The 21,034-nt window shown below is 37.1% G+C and overlaps 1 protein-coding gene across 1 annotated transcript in view; it reads right to left on the bottom strand.

The window, feature by feature from the left end:
* The window catches only part of Slob (Slowpoke binding protein), an 823,759-nt gene that overhangs the window by 478,969 nt on the left and 323,756 nt on the right, over nt 1–21,034 (bottom strand). The window contains exon 3 of the mRNA XM_081762291.1: nt 4,975–5,045. Coding sequence (XP_081618417.1) covers nt 4,975–5,045 — 71 coding nt within the window. The remainder of the gene's footprint in view (nt 1–4,974; nt 5,046–21,034) is intronic.

Genomic DNA, 21,034 nt, shown 5'->3' with positions numbered 1-21,034 from the left:
TGCTTCCTTTAAATATCCCCATAAGAAATAATCACAGAGATTAAGTACTGGACTGTGTGGTGGCCAAATTACACCATGTGGAAAACGTTCAGGATATCGATGGGACATCACATGAAACAGAAAACGATCATGCAGGAAGTCTAGTACAACGTTTGCTGTATAATGGCGAACTCCGTCTTGCATGAACCACTGTTTTTTATTGCTAAGCCTGTTACATAGAGTTGGGCGAGAAAATTGTTTCGCAATATTTCCATGTAGCGTGCACAGTTGACTGTCTCCATGACAAAAATGGCCTAATTATTCCCTGTGTGGAATTCTCAGTCCACACACACACACACTTTAACTTGAGAATTTTCTGTCTCATACACAACATTAGGACCATTTTTTGTCTCCCTCCAAAAAATGCATATTATGCTTGTTCACACAATCGTTTGGATGAACGTAAATCTCGTCAGAGAACCATGTGTTGTGAATTATTGCATCAACTTGCGAAACAGCCCATTCAGCAAATTGAACTCACCTACATTTGTCTGTCACGGTTAGTTTATGCAACACTGTAATATTGTATGGGAATAACTCTAGATCCCTCTGTAGTATTCTTTGAAGAGAATGGCGTGCAATGTCTAACTCAGCAGAAGATCTTCTGGTCGACTTACCGGGGCTCCGTGCCGAGGCCACTCCCACCGTGGCAATATTTTCTGGAGTACGGACTTAGGTAGGATGCAGTCGTTTCCTTTGCAAAACATTACCACCAGTCTCAAATTTTGTCGATAATTTATACATAGCTTCTCCTCAGAGTGTCTACTCAAAACGAAAATGAAAGCAGAAACGTTCTTGTTTTGCAGCTATGCTATTTCCGCGCAAAACAACACTGCTTTCACTTGCTGCTCAAGTGTCAACCAATTTCGTCCGCCATGTTGGAAACAAACGAACACTACACCGCACATGCAGGGAATTCACAAAAGTTGAGCCATACATGAGTCAAAAAAAAAAAAAATACCGAAATTAAAATACACAAAACTTTCACACTTGTACTTTATTGCATATTTTCAGTATATAATATTTCGTGCTCCACCCTGTATTTTAGTAAGTTATAGATTAGTCTTCCTCATTAATATATATTAGGATTTTAAATCTCAACTGTTATAACTTCTTTACAAACAAAGTTAAGGTTTATAATATCTTACTTGATTCATTTTCTGTATACGCTTAATCTTTCTTGAGTTCTTCTGCAGGTCGCAACCGTTGTATAAAAGTAACCAAGAAACTTCTGTCGTTTTTTCACCCTCCACATTCGAACATCGATATGTCACCTAAGACATACCTGGAAGATCAAAAGTACTCTCCATCAGCATCCACGACATTCTGCCAACGTTCTGGAAGGCCATGAATTCCATTGCGGCAGAACTTGGTGGGCCGTGAAGCGAAGAATGTATCAAGTGCATTTTGCACCTCTACTAGAGATTTCAACTGGCGTGATCTAAGGTGATTGTCCAAGGAATGGAACAGGCGATAATCGGACGGTGCAATGTCCGGAGAGTATGGCGGACGCAATAGTGTTTCAAATCCAAGGTGTAGAATGGTGTACCTTGTCATCCTCTCCATGTAGGGCTTAGCGTTGAATTGTAACAGGAGGACCCCTTTGCGATCCAGAGTTTGAGTTTATCTTGAACACGGCTCAACCGCTGACAGTACACAGTTACATTGATGATCTGACTAGCTGGTAGCAATTCCCGATGCACGATGTCACGAGCAGTCCACCAAACACAAAGGGAACCTTTCCTCTGGTGTAGTGCTAGTTTCGGCTGTCTTGGAACCGGTTCATGGTAGGCTAACAAATGATGACGGCGTCGTGGAGCTTTGTACAGAACCCACTTCTCATCACATGTCAAAACCTGTTCAGAAATGAGTCCTTCCTCAGACGAGACAGCAAAGAAATACATATGTCTGCTCGAGTTGCCTTCTGCTTCGAAGTTAAATCATGGTAGTGCTTCCAACTTGTAGTGCTTCCCAAGTTGATGAGGGTGCAGCTGAATGGTTTCTCCACTCATACTGAATTATAGTTCCAGTTCCTCACATATTTAGCCGCTGTTTGCCTCAATTGCTACCTGAAAATCTTCATTTTGTACATGTGTTGGTCATCCGGCACGTTGTGCGTCTTCGAATGTTTCGCCACCGTCCTTAAACTTGTTAAACCACCACTGCACTGTCCGCGTACTCACGGCATCGTCACCAAAGGTCTGGCATATTTTCCGCCTCGCTGCAGCGGCGTTTCACCCCAGTTTGAACTCGTAAAACATACACGCTCTTAAGACGCTCTGTGGAGGTCTCATATTCAGTCTGTCCTTACGCAAGTTCACAGTGTAACTGAACTGGCATAACCAGGTAGTCTTTTGATATACCCACACCAACAAATGATTTTCACCTTATCTTCATTAGTATTCAACTAACTGTGTGAGGACCCATGTAACACAGACCTCCACAAAAAGCAACAGAACTTTCTTGATTACCTTTATAGATACAATTTTAACTCTTGTGCTCAATTCTTGTGCCTTATCTACATGTTATCTTCTTCAAAATTAGGTTATCTGAGAACTGTAGTTGTATTTGTAACTTTTTTCTTGAACAATTTGAACTTTAAAAAATCTGTACAATTAGCAACAAAAATTCTGTTACCTTTCTCTCTATTTTTGCAGCGGTCCCGGGTTTGGCATACGGTAGGGACACCCGATCGAAAAAGTGTAAAACGTTTTTTCAGTGCAGGCATTGTGAGTGAGTTTTTTCTGGATTTTCCTCATTCACATTAGTTAAATGTCGGGATTGTACCTAACATACAGGTCCCAAGCCACTTCCTTCTTCTCCAATCTTTTTCCTTCCTTTTCTCGGATCGTGTGATCACAAAGGGACGTCATCCCTCATATACGATAGGTCAGCATGGGCACAGATGCCGAAATCCCAGAAATCTAAATTTTAATTGTAATCCTCTCTCTCTGAAGAGATTAGTCAGAATGCTACATATTGTTATTCATCATGTTATTTAAAAATGTGTTATTTAAAAATTTTAAGAATAATTTCGGCATTGATAGGATATAGAAGTTCTGTCCGACTGATTTAACACTTTAAGAAATACTTTCTTGTGAGTTTTGAGTTGTACTATCTTGTGAGTGGTTAGAATACTTATATATGAACTTCCCTTTTTGTTCCAAATGTGCACAGAATGAATGTTAATGGTACATTTGATCGTACTTTATAATGGATATACTGCTATATGGAGTTGTAGACCCTCTCCTGTATATAGGTATGATATAGATAGTTCCGTCTAGCATGGAAGACTGTTGGGAAGATGTGAAAGATACGATGTTGCTGTTATTTTGTACACTCATGTCCAAAATGATTGTCGCATATCTATAACTATTTTCTTGTAAGAATATAATTTGATAATAATTTTGCAGAGTACTTTTAATACTGATACTATGGTATAATCGGGAAATGTATATTTGTGGTAAATTTCCCACAAATAATATAGGAAAATAATTATAAATACGAAAATTAGGATGAGTGAAACGGAATGTTGCTAAATGGACAATAACCTTTTATTTTCGTTTTATTGTTCTTATTTACTGCTGTTTTGACATGAAATTTGCCACATACATGTCTTTGTCGATTATACACATACTAACATTTTAAGAAATACCGGGCAAATTCGTTATCAATTTATATTCCTGCAACAACATATTTATAGACATGCGACAATAATTTTGGACATGAGTGTACGTGTCGATAAGCAAGATGCTACCTTCAAAATTGTAACTTTGTGAGAAAACCTTTACTTTTTAACCGTTTTTCTATGATAAACACAATGGGCTCTATGCAAAATTAATTTAAAATAGGATAAATTAATTACTTATAAAAGAAAATAGGTATCTTTTACTTTGATTTCTCCTAATGTGTTTGAACAACCCTGCAAAAAAGTCGAGATTGGCCATTTTTATATAAATCGTTGTTAACTTCACTAATATGTTTCTAAATACTGAAGTTAGCCTTCAGTATTTACGCCATTCAAAATCCTAATACGACCTTTAAAACGACTCTTCGTAGGATCCAAAGTATTTATGCTTAGTGATGGGTGAATGAAACCAAGTCCTCTAAAGTTATAATTTAAAATTATGGGAAGTATTATAGAACTTTATGTATTATATCTCTTTCCCATAATTTCAAAATGCATTTTATTGAGGAGTTAATAAAGGAGTGAAATTCTGAGAAGTTTCAACATCAACACCAATTAGCCTCAGTATGTTAAATTCGTTGCCAAGATTTTTCACATCACACTTTGTAAACAGTATAATAGTAAGTTCGGATGGGTCCGATTTTATAAACAAAAAGCCATAATACCACGGTTAAAGAAAACAACAGAAACTGAGTTACGCGTTTTATGACACTTTATGTTATCTAGTAAGCTACGGTCTCTTATGTTCTTCATGCAGTTCCCTATAGAATATATTTTTCTTCGTTTTATACAGATATTTTACGCTTTATCACATAACATAAACGGAGTACATATTTCATACCAATACTGGTTGCTGGAAAGAGAGGCGAAGTTTTGCTTTTTTACTTTTCTTTTTTCATTGCGGTTATTTCATTTTAACTGGTCCATCAGCTGATGCATCTAACCCACAAAGATGTCTCTCGTACTACGAACAAGGACTTCCTACAAATCCTGATAAGAACGCGAGTCGCGTCTATATTCCGTCTCGGATTTCTCTCGTTTGGAATAACAACATTTTTGCGATCTAAATCCGAAGACCAACGTCCCCAAATCCAATATACAAATCCTGTTACCCGAGATAGTCGATGGTAAAGAAAAAAGGAAATAAAGAAAGGAGGACGCTTTCGGCCGTGTCTTGAGGATCTCTTTCACAAACTTTATATTTCTTAATGTGAAACGTGAATGGAGTAACGGAAACTGGCACTTACCTGCACCGACGAACCCACCACGCTAACGCGGCCAGGAGGCCTAAGACTACCAGTACGAGCAACACTACGACCTGAAAAGTACAATAGAATCATTAACAAATAATACGGAATTTGCTAATACTAAATAGAATTGCATTCTGATAAGTACTCTTTTTTTAATTTAAAGAATATATTTTAACTGTATACTAATGCAGTGACTCTCAACGTGATCCTTAACGCCCCCAGAGGGCGTACTCATTTCCAAAGGGGGTGCCGAAAAAAGGGGCAATATACGTTTAAGAGAAAATGGAACAAAATTTTATATTATTTGATAAAATGTTTAACATGCAAAAGTTGTGAAGAGTAGGTTGTTTCTTCAGTACTTTTTTGGTTAGCCACTTAATAAAACCGAAATATTTGCTGCATTTAAATCACGAGTTTAATATCAATTTTGTTCGGTTATTATAGTTTTAAAAAAGGTCGGTCAAAGAAACGCTCGTTTGTTCCGTTCTTTTGGAAAGTGAGGAGGGCAAGCGAATGTATTTTTTTTTTAAATGGATAAAAGTGCATTTCTCGGAGGAAAAAATGTAAGGGAAATGGCAAATGAAAGACAAATTATAGAAAGAAAATAATTTCCTTTCACTCAGTTAACCCTAAAACTCATACAAAAATTAAGTTTTCCCTACAGATTTGTGTCTTGTGAAAATTTTTCACATCCTTCGGTACATTTACTATAAACCTGGGTTTGATTCCCTATTGGAATAGATGCGTTTCGGATTAATCAACAAATTTTCCCGTTCCTCTGTCTGAGAGATAAAAAGAAATATATGTCCGTCCGTCCAGGAGACAAAACATCGCAGTAACTGTTTGTTGAACCACTATAAAATTTAGCCAGGATGTAGTAGGTTTAAAGTTATGAATGACTTCCTTGATGAACATTACATTTAAGCCAAAAGTGGTAGATATCAACAATTTCTGGTTTTAACGATGATCACTATATAGCTTTAACTGTAATCGTTAGCAAAAAGGTTTTTTCCACAGTCAATTAAGCATCCCAAGAATACATTTCACCTCCATCACTGACTGTCTATTAAACCGGAAGTGAAAGAAATTCACAAATTCCAGTTTCAATATTAATCTGCATAGAGCAAAAACGTTAAAGAATAGCTAGACGCGTTTTAGGGACCCGATTTAACATTCTAAGACTACCTACTTTCTTATTCCTTAAATCTCTATTCAAAGAAGAAGTTGCAAGAATCAACCAATTTTGGTTTTAATGTTCATCGCTACAGAGTAAAAACGCTAATATATAGCAAGATGCGGTTTTCTATAATGTCCCAAGCGTCCCAAGAATATGTTTCAGCACTATTGTAATTTATGTCTGCTAAAACCAAAAACACAAATTTATTATTATTTCTGGTTTCAATATTAATTGAGAAAATATAACACCGTAGAAATCAGAATTTTTCCTGCTGTACACGTAGCACTGGTATTTTTATTCTACCAATTATTCATTTTTCACTTGTACGTATCGTCCGTCTCATTTAGCTCTAGGCAGTCAGTATATTAACTGGTTTCCTTTTCAAAACAATAGATTGCAATAGTTGAATGTCTAGTCCATGAGGGAAAACAACACCTATTAATGTTCATTCAATCTATAATTTCGGAACTTTAATTTGCTTTTAATGCCAATATAACAACTAGAAATGTAACCGAAAACTTATGAATTAGTACTTCACTGCTTCATAAGTAGCGCAGTGACTTTACTTTGTAAACAAAAAGGTATTCTAATGCTTTATGATCTTCCAAGAAACAGGATGGCAACTAGGTATAACCAAGTAACTACCAAGCTCCAGTTAACTCTTCATCGAATAGTTTTCTAAGATATGACCATAAATACTATATTTTAGACACGTGAACGAATTAAAGTTGACGTTTGTAGTATAAGTGGGCTTCTTTGGCTAAGGTTGCATTTATAGATTCAGAAGCAGAGCTCAATGACACAAGATTTTTATTTCCTCAAGTGAGAATGATAGCAAACCTATACCTACATGAGGGCTTTTTCCAGATCTACTTCTGTCCTACAACTTAAATTTTGTTATCTAAGCTGACCTTATATTACTAAATACTAAACTGTAAAACATTGAAATATTAAATGGGCAGAGCGCATCTTCAAGAATTTCCCAACTTCCACTTTTTCCACACAACTTCCTAACTTACAGGTATAAGTTTTGGATTTAGAAAATTATAACACATATACAGTTTAGCCAGTAACTATCTCTATTGCGGATAAAAACAAATCTTCACTGATTTAAGGAAATGTTTATTTTAAGTATGCATTGCACTTACTACATAGATAACCAACCATCTAATCATTATGACCCAAATTAAAGTACACCATGTTTGTTAAATTTATTTTTAATCAAAATAGCAATGAGATACCTTAAAGCAAAAAGAAAATGACTTAGTAGAGTTGACTAAGATCGCGAATTTCATGCTCTCACCTCACCAAAGAAAAGTATGCAAATAAAAATTAGGTTGTCGAGTTATAGGTCATCACGCAATTAAGGCGTTTATAGCAAAAGGACACATGAACAAAGTGGTTACAAAAGTAGACATAAATATTTACGTAATACTTAATTACAGTGAAAACTTTACGCTGCATTACCTTATAGTAACTATCTACAATAGCCAGACAAGAATCTTTGAAGCTCTAATAGGAGATTTAGACAGCGTTCTTAAAGATAAAATATGTCCAAAAAAATCTTACTTGCTTCCTTTATACAGTGGACACTCCACTAACGAGGGAAGGACGTGATGTCATTCGGAGATAGTTGCAACAAATTTGGTGTACGAGTAGATAATGGGAATAGAAAAGAATGCGTGGATGCATTCGTTTCGCAGGCGTTCGGAATCAGAGATAATGGGCCCTACAATTCTGGAAAAGTATAGCCTGTCAATCAGATATTTGCGGGACGGAGCCTTTGCACGCTGTTGCGGCCAATGCAGAAGTTAAGTAAAGTAGGATGAAAACAGAATAGATGAGCTGAACAGAAAATGCGCCAGTGTCCGCCCTCAGTCTCACCAGGCAAATGCCGGGATACTAAATCTATCAACTGCCCTGCTCTTGCCGTCACCAGTTGAGTGTGCATCACTAGTTAACTTAATGAAATTATATTTAAAAACATAAATAAAAATATACATAAATTAATCATGGGCGTGGCTAGAAGTTTTCCAGGGAAGAGGTCGAAATGAAGTTGCATTTCTTCACACTATAAGATCCTATCAGTACGTAAGTATTAAATGTTTGAACCCAGTGGTGGCGATTAGACGTTAAAAGTGGGGTGGCAAGACGATCTGAATATTTGTATATCAATCTTAGTTTTCCTGGTTGTTTCTAACACTTTGTTTCACGAAAGGTTGTATAACTAATAGGATACTATATTTTAAAGTTAAAATACTGTATATCGTATTTCATATTTTATTAAGTAAATTGACAAAACCAACGCAAGTAGGTACTAGACCTTTGTACTCTGAAATAACGAAAATGTAAGAAGAGATTTGATTCCTTGCTCATCAACATCTTAAAATACTGTCTGGAAAATTATGTAATCAGATTAATAACAAATTTGAAAACCAAATAAATAGAAATAATAATATTAAACATAGTAATGAATAAGGAATCTTGTTTTGTAAATGCTATACTGAAACTGGGGATAATTGAACAACTTAATTTTTAATTCCGCACATGCTATTAAATGCATGTATTACTCTTAGAAAATGAAAGACAGTAAATACTACAAGCATATGCTACGACATTGAAAGCAATATTTGCTTTTGCAGCTTCTTGAAATATGTTCGTTGCCATTAGTTGCAGTTTTCACTTTCTTGGAACACATCAAAAGACAACAATACTTAGAATAACTGTACACTCTAGCTATACAAAATAATCCTAAAACCTAGAATTATGTTGAATTCACTAAATTTAATTGTATATACAGTTACACCCCTAAACACACACCACTTCACTCGTATATTACATTACAAAACAATGGAAAAGGTAGAAGTTGTTTCTTATTACGCTCTTTTTAATCAATATTCTTTACTTTAGAAAGAAGAGAAGACATTTTAGGAATTGTCAATTTTTGTGCAATTAAAGAGTAACTTGTGAAATACTTTTTTTTTTTTTTTTTTTTTTGCGAAATGTTCTCTCAATTAGTTTCAAAGCAGCTGACTAACATATCAAGCCCTTGTAAGAAGAGAGTATAGAAGCAAAACCTGCTAAATCCATTTTTGAATTTTGTCTGGAAACGAAGAAAAAGTGACGCTCTCATGTTTTCAGAATTGTTGAACAACTTTTTTGTTTAATGGTTGATTTCACTCATTTGTATTAAGTAGGGACCTCTAAACAAGAAAATTGTTAAAAAATTCTGAAACATAAGGGCATCACTTCTTCGTTTCCTGACAAAACTGAAAATGGATTTAGCAGGTTTGGCTTCTGTACTTCTGGATTGAAATTATGATCGAATTGTTGTGCTCCAATGGGTTAATTTTTGGGTTGTTTTCCGTCGCACTTAAAACGCAATTCCTCTAGCTTTCTTAACTTCACGGGAAGACAATCAACACGTACTCACGCAACGGTAAATGTTACATAGCACCATTTTTCTTATGAAACAGTAATACATACATAAACTTTATATTTCCAAATGAAACTACGGTATATATATTAATGGGTTGCTTCAAAAAAGTGGGGGGGAACTGCCCCCCTTTGCCCCCCCTAATCGCCGCCCATGTTTGAACCCAACAATATTAACTGATTTCATTTATACGGGTGTTTGAGATCTACGACGTGGTGCCCACCTAAATTAAAATATTGTGTGTTTCAAGCGAATTAAAATTTATATTTCGGGATTAATGTTTTTTAAAATGGGAACGACTGTGGACGGCCATAACAAAAAATAACCGTTTGAATACATACAAGACTGTTCATTAGCACAACTATGTTAAAGCAAAGGATAAAGGAAATATTTGGATTTTGTCTACTCACCGCTAGAAAGCATCAAAATATATTAGTCAGAAACAGCTCGTAACAACTGCGTTCAAGACTCCAAATATGACTCACGCATATTTCACAAACATTGCACTTTAATAGTGTGAACACAAAACAAACATGAGTGTTTCGCTTCTGTTGCCTAGCACACATGAGACAGAACGTCTTAACTGTCTTACACACATGCCATGTTCATAAAGTTAGCTTCCAAATTGGTCTCAACAAGATTAGAAAATACCATAGTTAACCATAAGGTACCGTACATGAGCTATATACTATTTTTGACATAATGAAACAGTTGTTAACAGAAATGTTAAAACAATATAACAGGCACACATAATACCAGGAACTGTATTCAAAAATAATTATGCTAACAAAAACCAAGACACGTTCAGTCTGAAACAGATGAGACTGTCTTTTTTAAAAATTTATTTCAATTCCTTTTTATAGAGATAAGGTGGATAATGACAAGGGCAGGGAGTTGATATATTTAGTATCCCGGCATTCGCCTGGTGAGACTGAGGGCGGACATTGGCGCATTTTCTGTCCAGCTCATCTTTTCTGTTTTCATTCTACTTTACTTAACTTCTGCATTGTTCGCAACAGTGAGTAAAGGCTCCCTTCCATCAATATCTTATTGACAGGCCATTCTTCTCCTGAACTGTATTGTCCATTATCTCTGATTCCGAACACCTGCGAAATGAATGCTTCCACACGTTCTTTTGTATTCCCATTACCTACTCCTACACCAAATTTGGTGGAATTATCTTTGAGTGAAATCGCGCCCTTCCCTCGTAAGCTAACGTTATTGAAGATCGAATTATATATATTAGGGTGTTCCTGTCCCTTATATGAGGTAATTCCGTGTTACGATACGCACACCCAGGAAATGTATTATATGTTGCCATAAACACACATTAGTGAAATAGCAGGTCCCTACGACAACGTTAACCCGTGCCGACTTGACAACAAAGTCATGAAAAAAATGAAATGAAATCTTTGAGCTTTACGTCCCACGGTATTGCCGGTTAGGCTAAAGGAGACGGTGATGATGAGTAATGAATGAAATGGTGGAATAGAGAAAGTGGGAGGAAACGGGAGAACCCCGAGAAAACTCACGCACACGGTGTTTGTCCACCACAAAGTTCACTTGGCGGGGGCTGGGATCGAACCCGGGACCCCAAGCACCAGAGGTGAACGCTCTACCACTGAGCCACCGCGGCCCCAACAAAGTCATGAAATGACGTTTCCATATTATAACATAATTTAGAATGTGCAATCGTGATAACGGAGAAACCAAAAGAGACAGAGAAACGAAACTGCATGAAGCAACTAGAGAGAGGAGGGCACCTGTATCGATGAACATAACCGGATGAACAGTGTTGCCAACCCAAGAGAAAGTTATGTTTTTGCAAATCGAATAACCTAGATTGGATATCATCATTGCAAGCAACAATGAAAATAAAGACAAAATATATGGTAAACGCAGTTCAGTGTTGCAAACTTTTCGAGAAATAACGTGAAACATGTGTTAGATGCAAACGCCGTTGGCGCACACAGGGAGTGAGGTATTAAAGTTTTGTACACTTCATATTAAATATTGACAAGAACTGTTTACGCTGACTTCAAGCCTAGAAGAGTCCGTTGAACACTGTTGCCATCTACAGAAGAGAAAAGTTTAGTTTGGAAAAGGTACAATACCTCGGAAAAGGTTACTAGTGCAGTTATGCTTAAACATATTGCAAGGAGGTAGAGCATGAGAAGCAGTACTTGGTTATGTGAGATAGATAAGTCACATACTAACTAAGATATTCAGTATCTTGTTAAAGCTGATAAATGTGGTTAATAAAAGATGGCAATACTGCGTACGTAACTGGCGCTTGCATTTAACACATGTTTGACGTTATTTCTCGAAAAGTTTGCAAAACTGATCTGTGTTTACCGCCTCTTTTTTATTTAATTTCATTGTTGCTTCCAATGATGATATCCAATTAAGGTCATTCCCTTTATAAAATATAACTTTATCTTGGGTTGGCAACAATGTGTAAACGTCATTTCATGATTTTGTCGTCAAGTCGGCACAGGTTAACACTATATAGTGTATATATGGTGTATATACTAGATGAAATGTCCATTCATTAACGGGGAGAATAGGTTTATGTAAAGTCTTTGAATTATTTCCTCCCGTTAATACACGTATGGGGGATAAATTTGGGAAGCTCGATTTCAACGGCATCAGATCTAATGCTAATAAACTCAGCAATCTAAAACTTATCAATTGGACACTAATATAGGTCGTTTTCGATTATTTTTACATGTTTTCCCTCACTACTTCTCCTCTCCTCACTGAAAATATACAAAAGACCTAAGAAAGACCAGGGTCCAGGCATGCACCGAAAATCATTAAAATCAGTGCACATGTTTAGGAGGAGTTAGTCTTCAAATACATCATGTATCAAATACATCATAATTTATGTATCAAAGTTCTCACTCTTCAGCCCTTGCCGAAAATGTGCTAAACACATAAGGTAACCCAAGGCACACTCATGTACCAAACATAATCAAAAATAACGCAGATAGGAGAAGTTCGCACATATATTAAGTGTATCTCTTACCCTCCTTTAAATGGAGATACTAACTAGGGATGATTCCATACCGGGACCAAGTACCTGGGGAAAACCTATATATCGTCTGAAAGCTCTTGTCATGAGAAGTACGAAACTGTTTTCAAATCACGGGCAAACCCCCAACTTGACCCTATAAGTGGCCGATTTGTTGGTGTTTGTGACCCTATGTATGGCTTATTCGATAGAATAGAAATGAAAGTTAAGATGTATCACACGTAACCGCCTGAGCCCATCATGTTCTTTTTCGGCTCATTGCTAGAACGTGATTTGGGCAAGAGTTTGATAATATCACTTTGAACTCTGACGTATCCATTTGGTCAGTGTTCCCAACGAACTATAAATACAATGTGGAAGATGGTTTGTGTAGCACTGGATATATATCCATGAAACGTGGCATAAACATCGTTAGCCATTGGAGAAAATAAGACGTATTCCTCTCCCAAGTACTCTAGTTTGTCAATGTTGCCAACCAATTGTAAAAATGAGAAGTTGTAAAACAGGTTCCGTAGGATGAGACGTTTATACACCAAGCTTGACAGAAACATCACACGACACTATAGCAAGAAGGCCTTTAGTATTACTGTCTCCCAACCATCCTAGGTTATCAGTGTTTTCAACCATTCTAAAATACATTTTTTTGAAAGGTTGCCTCACCATGTCATAACGAAGATCCTATGACCAAATGTATGCATGACTCATCCAACACTTTCTTTCTACACGAGCTTCTAACCAATACTGTTCGTTGCTGCATGGTCAACAGTCATGTTCCATGATATATGTTCAGCCACATGGTCACATTATTAGGCAATATAAAAAATATCGCCAAGTTCGTATACTGCTATTTGAAGAACGTTCATATTGAAAACATTAGCAATACTGACAGACAGGTGCTTGAGGAATGATACCAACCACAGTATGTTTGCTGTTGTGTCGAATGATGATTATTTCAAGTTTTGTCCCTATGCTTGCAATGGTCAAGCAACCTTTCGAGAAAATGTATTTCAGAATGGTTGGGAACACTGACACTATGAATGCTTATGGGTTTACACTAACATACTACAAACTAGTATAGGTTGCAGTCTAATTATGTCCGCCAATGCTGTCGACTTCATCTGAAAATTATGAATGTTCGCATTGGTTGGCAACACTGACAAACTGTTTTTTTTTTTGGAGGGGGAAGACGGAGACATTCACTCACACTATGTTTTACATTGTCCAATACTGCAGCTGTCACATTTGTTCTAGGTTCGCTCAATGGCACACCATTTGCATCATTATGATGTTTACACTCGGTTGGCAACATTGACAACCTAGGATGGTTGGGAGACGGTAATACTCAAGGTCTTTTTGCTATAATATCGTGTGATGTTTCTGCCAAGTTTGGCATATAAACTTTTTATTGTAGGGAACCTGTTTTACACCTTCTCATTTTTACAGAAAATGGTTGGCAACACCGACAAACTGGAGTACTTGGGAGAGGAATACGTCCACAGTATATGTTATCCAATGACTAACGATGTTTATGTATGCTACGATTCATGGATATACATCCAGTGCTACAGAAACCATCTTCCACATTGTATTTACAGTTCGTTGGCAACACTGACCAAATGGGTGCGTAAGGGTGCAAGGTGATATTATCAAACCCTTACCCAAATCATGTTCTAGCAATGAGCCGAAAAAGAACATGATGGGCTCAGGTGCTTTTACGTCATACATCTAAACATTCATTTTTATTATGTCGAATATTCCTTACATAGGGTCACAAAACCAACAAAGCGGATCCTTATAGGGTCAAGTTGCGGTTTTGCCCGTGATTTGAAAACGGTTTTGTAGTTCTCATCGCAAGAGCTTTCAGACGATATATAGGTTTCCTCCAGGCACTTGGTCCCGGTATGGAATCATCCCTAGTAAGACACCGGTGCTTATTTATAATGAATAATTCATATATCAAGTTTCATCCTCCCAAGTTGAGGGAACTTTGAGATACCCAAATTATCGCAAAAAATGGCCCTCATTCTCCCATAAGGATACGCATATTAATCAACGTAAACCTAAGTTAAGCCGTTGCCCAATCGTGTACTAAAAATCATGAAATTCGTTGCAGGGACCTAAGAGAAATTCACGGAAAAAACATCGTTTCATTGACTTTTATATAGATAGAACATGCCGTCCCCTTAAAAAGGAAATTTTTAAGATGATGGGACACGGTTCAGAGTAATAAAGAGTTTATGTAACAAGTTTTATTTTCTTGAGAGAGTTGTGAGATACTCAACATTTCCTATAAATTTTGAACGCTCTGCTCTCCCCTTAGTGTACGTATTTTAATCAACGTATCATGATAACTAGCTTACGTTATGTCCGGCCATTTAACAAAAATCATCCATATCAGTGCAGTGCTATAGGAGAATATCGTGGTTAAACATTGTTACATTAATTTTATATACATATAAGTTACTGCCTTGCCCCCATTAAAATGGGAATTTTGCAAAATGCTGGGACACAGGATCTATTATTATAAATGAAGAGTTAGTGTACCAAGTTTCATCTTCCTACATTGAAAGGATTGTAAGATACTCGATTTCTCGCATAACTTTCGAACTTCTCGTTCTCCACTTAGGATACGCAACTTAATCAAGCTAACATGATCAAACCCTAGGATAGGCGATTGTCTAGCCATATACCACCAACCATCAAAATTAGTGCAGCAGTCTAGGAGCAGTTCGCGGACAAACATCATTACATTCATTTTTTTTAAAAAAAACATAAACTAGCTGGACCTGTGCTCATTCACATATGAGCATGAATTTCCTTGTCATTCCTCACAACATTTCTACATGTCTCTTTACAGACACAAGCGAAAGACGTCCTGATAAAATCAGCAACGGTACCATAAAGGGGAGATTTTTTTATTATTATTTGTTTTTCAATATCTCGCACCGTTGGCAAGATTAACCCTACTTCCTGTTGGAATTGCTAATTTATGTATGATAAGTTTTCTTCTTGCATGCAATATGTAATAAGCAAATGCATTACATACACAATTAATTGTAATGTCAGTGATATATGCTCTTCATTGGAAAAAAACGCTCCAAACAATAAAGATTCATCTTAGCCTGGAGAAATGGTTATCCTTCGTTTTTCATTATCATTTGACCATGAAACTAATACCTGAGAGTTATACAACCTCGATATACAACTATGTTGTGTTGAAAAATATAATTGAAAGGGTATGATGCTTTACTTTTAAAAAAATCAACACTCGAAGTATACCCCTAGAAAATGTAATAAAGAAATAACAGACACGTTCTTTTTTAAAAATTAAATTAGAACTGGACAATCTACACTAAAGTTAGAATCTACCAGCGAACGCTGCACGCTTCTAGCACTTGTGGTTTTCGAAATCTCATTGTCGAACATGTGTTGCGTTTGCCGACCGTTTTTTTGTTTACAATGTGTCATGTGGACCTTCCTCTTCCGTCAGCATTAACCAGTTCACCTGTGAGTGTCGTGGTGTGAAAGTGGTGCGGTAAAATGGGTAACCTGACAGACTTCCAAAGAGGCATGATCTTTGGTGCCCGTCTGGTTGGAGCTTCAGTGGCAACAGTGACGAACATTGTGGGAGTATCGAAAGGCACGGTGTCCAATGTCACGAGGGCATACACAATCCATGGGCAAACGACGTCTGCAAAGCACAACAGTGGTCGAAAGACAATCGTGTCAGATAGGGACCGGAGGGCATTAAAACAGATTGTAGTAGTTAAAAAGAAGACTAATGCAATGAAAATTACGTCTGAACTCAATTCCGGCCTACAAAACCCGGTTTCAACGAAAACAGTGCGACAGGAACTTCATAAAATAAAACTTCATGGCTGGGTCGCTATCGCCAAATCCCTGGTCACAGCAGTAACTGCGAAGAGGCGTATCCAGTGGTGCAAGGACCACAAGCCGTGGACTCATGAGCAATGGAAACACGTAATGTGGTCCGATGAATCGACCTTCACCTTGTTTCCAACAACCGGTGGTGTTTACGTATGGACACCGTCACAAGCCTATGATACAGACTGTCTGCTTCCAATTGTAAAGTATGGGGGTGGTTCTGTTACAGAATGGGCAGTCATATCGTGGTTCTCCGCAGGTCCCATCATAGCCCTGCATGGAATGATTAATGCTAAGGCGTATGAGGCCATTTTGGGGGACCAGGTTCTACCCATGGCCCAAATATTGTTCCCTGGTGGTGATGGCATGTACAAAGATGATTTGTCACTCTGAAACGCTGCAGAAACGGTGAAATCATGGTTTGAGGAGCATGACCAGGAGCTATCACACCTCCCCTGGGTCCCACAATCACCAGATCTGAACATCATTGAGCCATTGCGGTCTGAATTAGGAAGGCGTGTTCGGTCTCATTACCCTCCACCAGCATCCCTTAAGGAACTGGAGCATGTTTTGGAGAAAAAATGGTATAAAATTCCACAACCACGATTCAGGAGCTGTATACGTTCATTCCACGTCGGATCCAAGCTGTTTTGGACGCAAAAGGGGGGGCCCCACACATAACTAGGTATGATTTTCACACTTTTGCAAACGTTTTAGACATTTTGTCCAACTCCTGTATATATATATATATATATATATATATATATATATATATATATATATATATATATATATATATATATATATATATATATATATATATAGATAGATAGATAGATAGATAGATAGATAGATAGATAGATAACATTGTATTCCCTTAGGATATATTTACACAAGACAGGATATACCCTAGAACGGAAATTCTTAAAAACTCTGGTCCACGGGTCCTATTATTTGAATGACTAATTTATATGCCAGGTTTGACATTCCTAAGTAAGGACTATTTTTTTTTGCATAAATTTCTCGCCTTCTTTTAGAGTACATTTTTAAATCAAAGTAACATGATAAAAGCCTAGGTCACTTTATGGTTCTGTCATGTACCAAATATTATCAAAATCAATTCAGTGGTCTACGCTGAAGTTTACCGAAAAACATAGTTTTATTTGTTTGAATAATGTGTCTCATTAACCCTTTAAAACGCGAATTCTAAAAAAAAAACTTTGTTATACATCATTATCATCATCATAGGTATTCTGCCGTTATTGGAAGGTCACATGCCGCAGCTGAGAAGCTTCCATGCCCCACGGTCTTCCGCTAACCTTTTCGTCTTCACGTACGATTTCCGTGTTTTGATATTGTGCCATAATTGTGATCTTCATCCCTCCCTTTCTTTCCGGCCACCATACCCTCTAGGACGTCCCTCATGATACAAGTTCTTCTTAGGCGATGTCCCAACCAGTTTCTCTTCCTCTTCTTAATAATATCTAAAAGTGTTCTTTTCTCCCCCACCATTTCTAACACACTTTCATTCGTTTTCTTCTTGACCCAACTAATTCTTTCCATTCTTCTCCACACCCACATTTCGAAGGCTTCCAGTCGATTTTCATCACTTTTACGTAATGTTCACGTTTCCACCCCATATAGTACAACACTCCACAGGAAGCATTTTATGAGTCTTTTTCTCAACTCTTTATTCAAGGTCCCACAGAACAGACTTTTCTTCTTCCTAAAGGCTTCTTTCGCCATTCCTATCCTTGCTTTTATTTCACGTTCGCACTTCATGTCATTACTAGGAATACTACATAGATATCGAAAACTGTTCACGTGTTTTATTTTCTCCCCCCACTTTTGTATTTGACACAGACTCCTTCATTCCAATCACCATGGCTTTTGTCTTTCTAACATTTATTTTTATCCCATATTCTTCAAAGCCCTTCCTCATTTTTCTAACATTTTATTGACATTTTTTTTTCAGATTCTGCAAGAAGCGCTATATCTTCTGCAAATCTTATGCATCTAATCATTCTACTTTCTACCGAAATGCCGTCATTATCATATAGGATCTTTTTCACTATCTCTTCTAGATAGACATTAAATATTCTTGGCGAGAGGCAGCATCCTTGTTGAACTCCCTTCCAATTGCACTCTCTTCCGTCAGTTCTTCCCCTATCCTAACACTTACTTGTTGGTTAAATGTATAAGTTTCTTATGAGTTTTCTATCTTTCCATTCCATCCCTATTTTCGTTAGAACTCTCAACAACAATTCCCAATTCACTCGGTCAAAAGCCTTTCCTAAATCAATTAATACAACATACACCTCTTTCCCTTTTTATATGAATCTTTCACCGATCGCCCTTAATAATCCAATTGCATCTCTTGTGCCCTTGCTTCTTCTGAACTGAACTGCTCCTCCTCAACTTGTTCATTTGTTCTTCCATATAACCTTCTTTTTAGTATTCGTAGCAGAATTTTATCTGCATGAGATATGAGACTAATAGTTCTATAATCCTCACATCTCTTTGGGTTCAATTTCTTAGCCATCGGTATCATGATCGTCTTCAGAAAGTCTTTTGGCCACTCTCCTGTTTCATATATTTCATTGCATAGTCGGAACAATTCTTTCTTTCCCTTGTCTCCCATATTTTTAATGAATTCGATTGGTATGTTATCTATTCCGGTTGTCTTTTCATTCCTAATCTCGGATATAGCCTTTTCAAACTCATCCCGAAGAATATTAAATCCTTTATCTTCCTCGCCTACTTCATTTTCTACTTCAACATTTAGGCTACACGGTCTATCCCTACTCTCATATAAGTCTTCAACGTATTCTTTCAACCTTCCTATGACTCGATTTCTCTCGCTTATTACCTTCCCATTCTTATTTTCTACTGATATCGTAATACCCTTTGTTTCCTCCGAAATTCCATAGATTTCACCTCCTTGTACATTTCCTCATATTTCCCAACTCTTTCTAATTCTCCTATGTCCTTGCATTTTCTTTTGTAAAACTCTTCCCTCGCTCTGTCTGTTTCTCTTCGTAATTCATTATTTAACTTTCTGTGCATCTTTCTCCCCTTTACTCTATCAACCTGTTTCCACGTCCTCCTCTCCCTCATTTTCTGCAATATCAGCTCTGTAACCCATGGTTTCTTAGCAGTTTTGTGTTCGCGGTAACCTACTGCTTCTTCTGCAGCCTGCTGTAAGCAATGTTTAATATGTTCTCACCGCGCGTTACTACCTGCGCCTATCCTTTCCTCGTTTTAACATTTTTTTTCGAATTTTTCAACGAAAAGATTTCTTACTTTCTCATTTTTCAATTTTTCAGTATTCAAAACTCTGTTGCCTACTTTTCTTCTCCCTACATTTTTAGTTGAATATCTACTTCGGCCAGCACAAGATTATGATCAGAGAAAATATCCGCCCCGGGAAGGGTCTTCGCGTTCTTTAACGTATTCCGATACCTGTCCTGAATCATAACATAGTCTGTCTGATATCTTCCGCCGTCTATTGGTGATTTCCATGTATATATTCTTCTCTTGTGCTGATCGAACCAAGTGTTCCCAATTACTAGTGAATTCCGTCTACATAAATTCACCAGTCCCTCTCCCCTTTCATTTCTTTCGCCTAAACCATATTTGCCTACGATACTACCTTCCTGTTTTTCTCCCACAACTGCATTGAAATCTCTCTTTAGAATTACGCATGCACCCCTCTTCTCCTTATCTATAATTTCTTCTATTTTCTCATAATTTTCCTCTACTTCTTCAGTTGCATGCGAAGTCGTTGGTGCATATGTCTGTATCACCACTAGATCCTTCGTTTTCCCGTTAAGTCTTAACATCATAACTCTATCATCAATAAATTCTAGCTTCACTACCTTTTCCTTTAAGAGCTTTCCAAGAATTATTCCTACGCCATTATGACCACACTTTTCATTACCTGAGTAAAACATTCTATAACTTTTGCTGTTTAACACCCATTACCTTCCCATCTAACTTCACACACGCCCACCAAATATAGATTATTTTGTTTCATTTCTTCTTTAAGATTTTCTAATTTGCCTCCCTGTAACATAGTACGTACATTCCGTGTCCCTATCCTAAACCTTTCTCTCTTCAATTTCTTTCTTTCTCTGTCTGTCTTCTCCCCATTATTACTTTCTCGTCCAATAGTCCTTCCCAAGCCATCCCTCTCCCGGAGATCCAATGGGGGGATATTTTACCTCCGGAACTATATTTTGACCTGCGAAAGACCATTGTACGTATGTTCTCTTTTTGCTGCCAGCAAACTAGAGAAAATAGAGTGGTGGTTTCCCATGCACTTATTTTAAATGACGAATTAATATGTCAAGTTTGATTTTCCTAAGTTCAGAGGATCGTGAGATTCTATTTCTTTTTACATAGAATTTGAACGCCTCGCTCCCACTTATGATAGTATTTTAATTAAAGTAACACCATAGAAACATTAGATAGGCAAGGATCAGTTCAGGTGCCAACAATGTTCAAAATCGACCCAGCTACCTAA

This window comes from Thermobia domestica, chromosome 6 (genome assembly GCF_964235325.1).
Source record: "Thermobia domestica chromosome 6, izTheDome1.hap1.1, whole genome shotgun sequence".
NCBI classification, from domain to species: Eukaryota; Metazoa; Arthropoda; class Insecta; order Zygentoma; family Lepismatidae; genus Thermobia; species Thermobia domestica.
The sequence above is the reverse complement of the archived record's forward strand: the minus strand, read 5'-3'. Positions and strand labels throughout refer to the sequence as shown.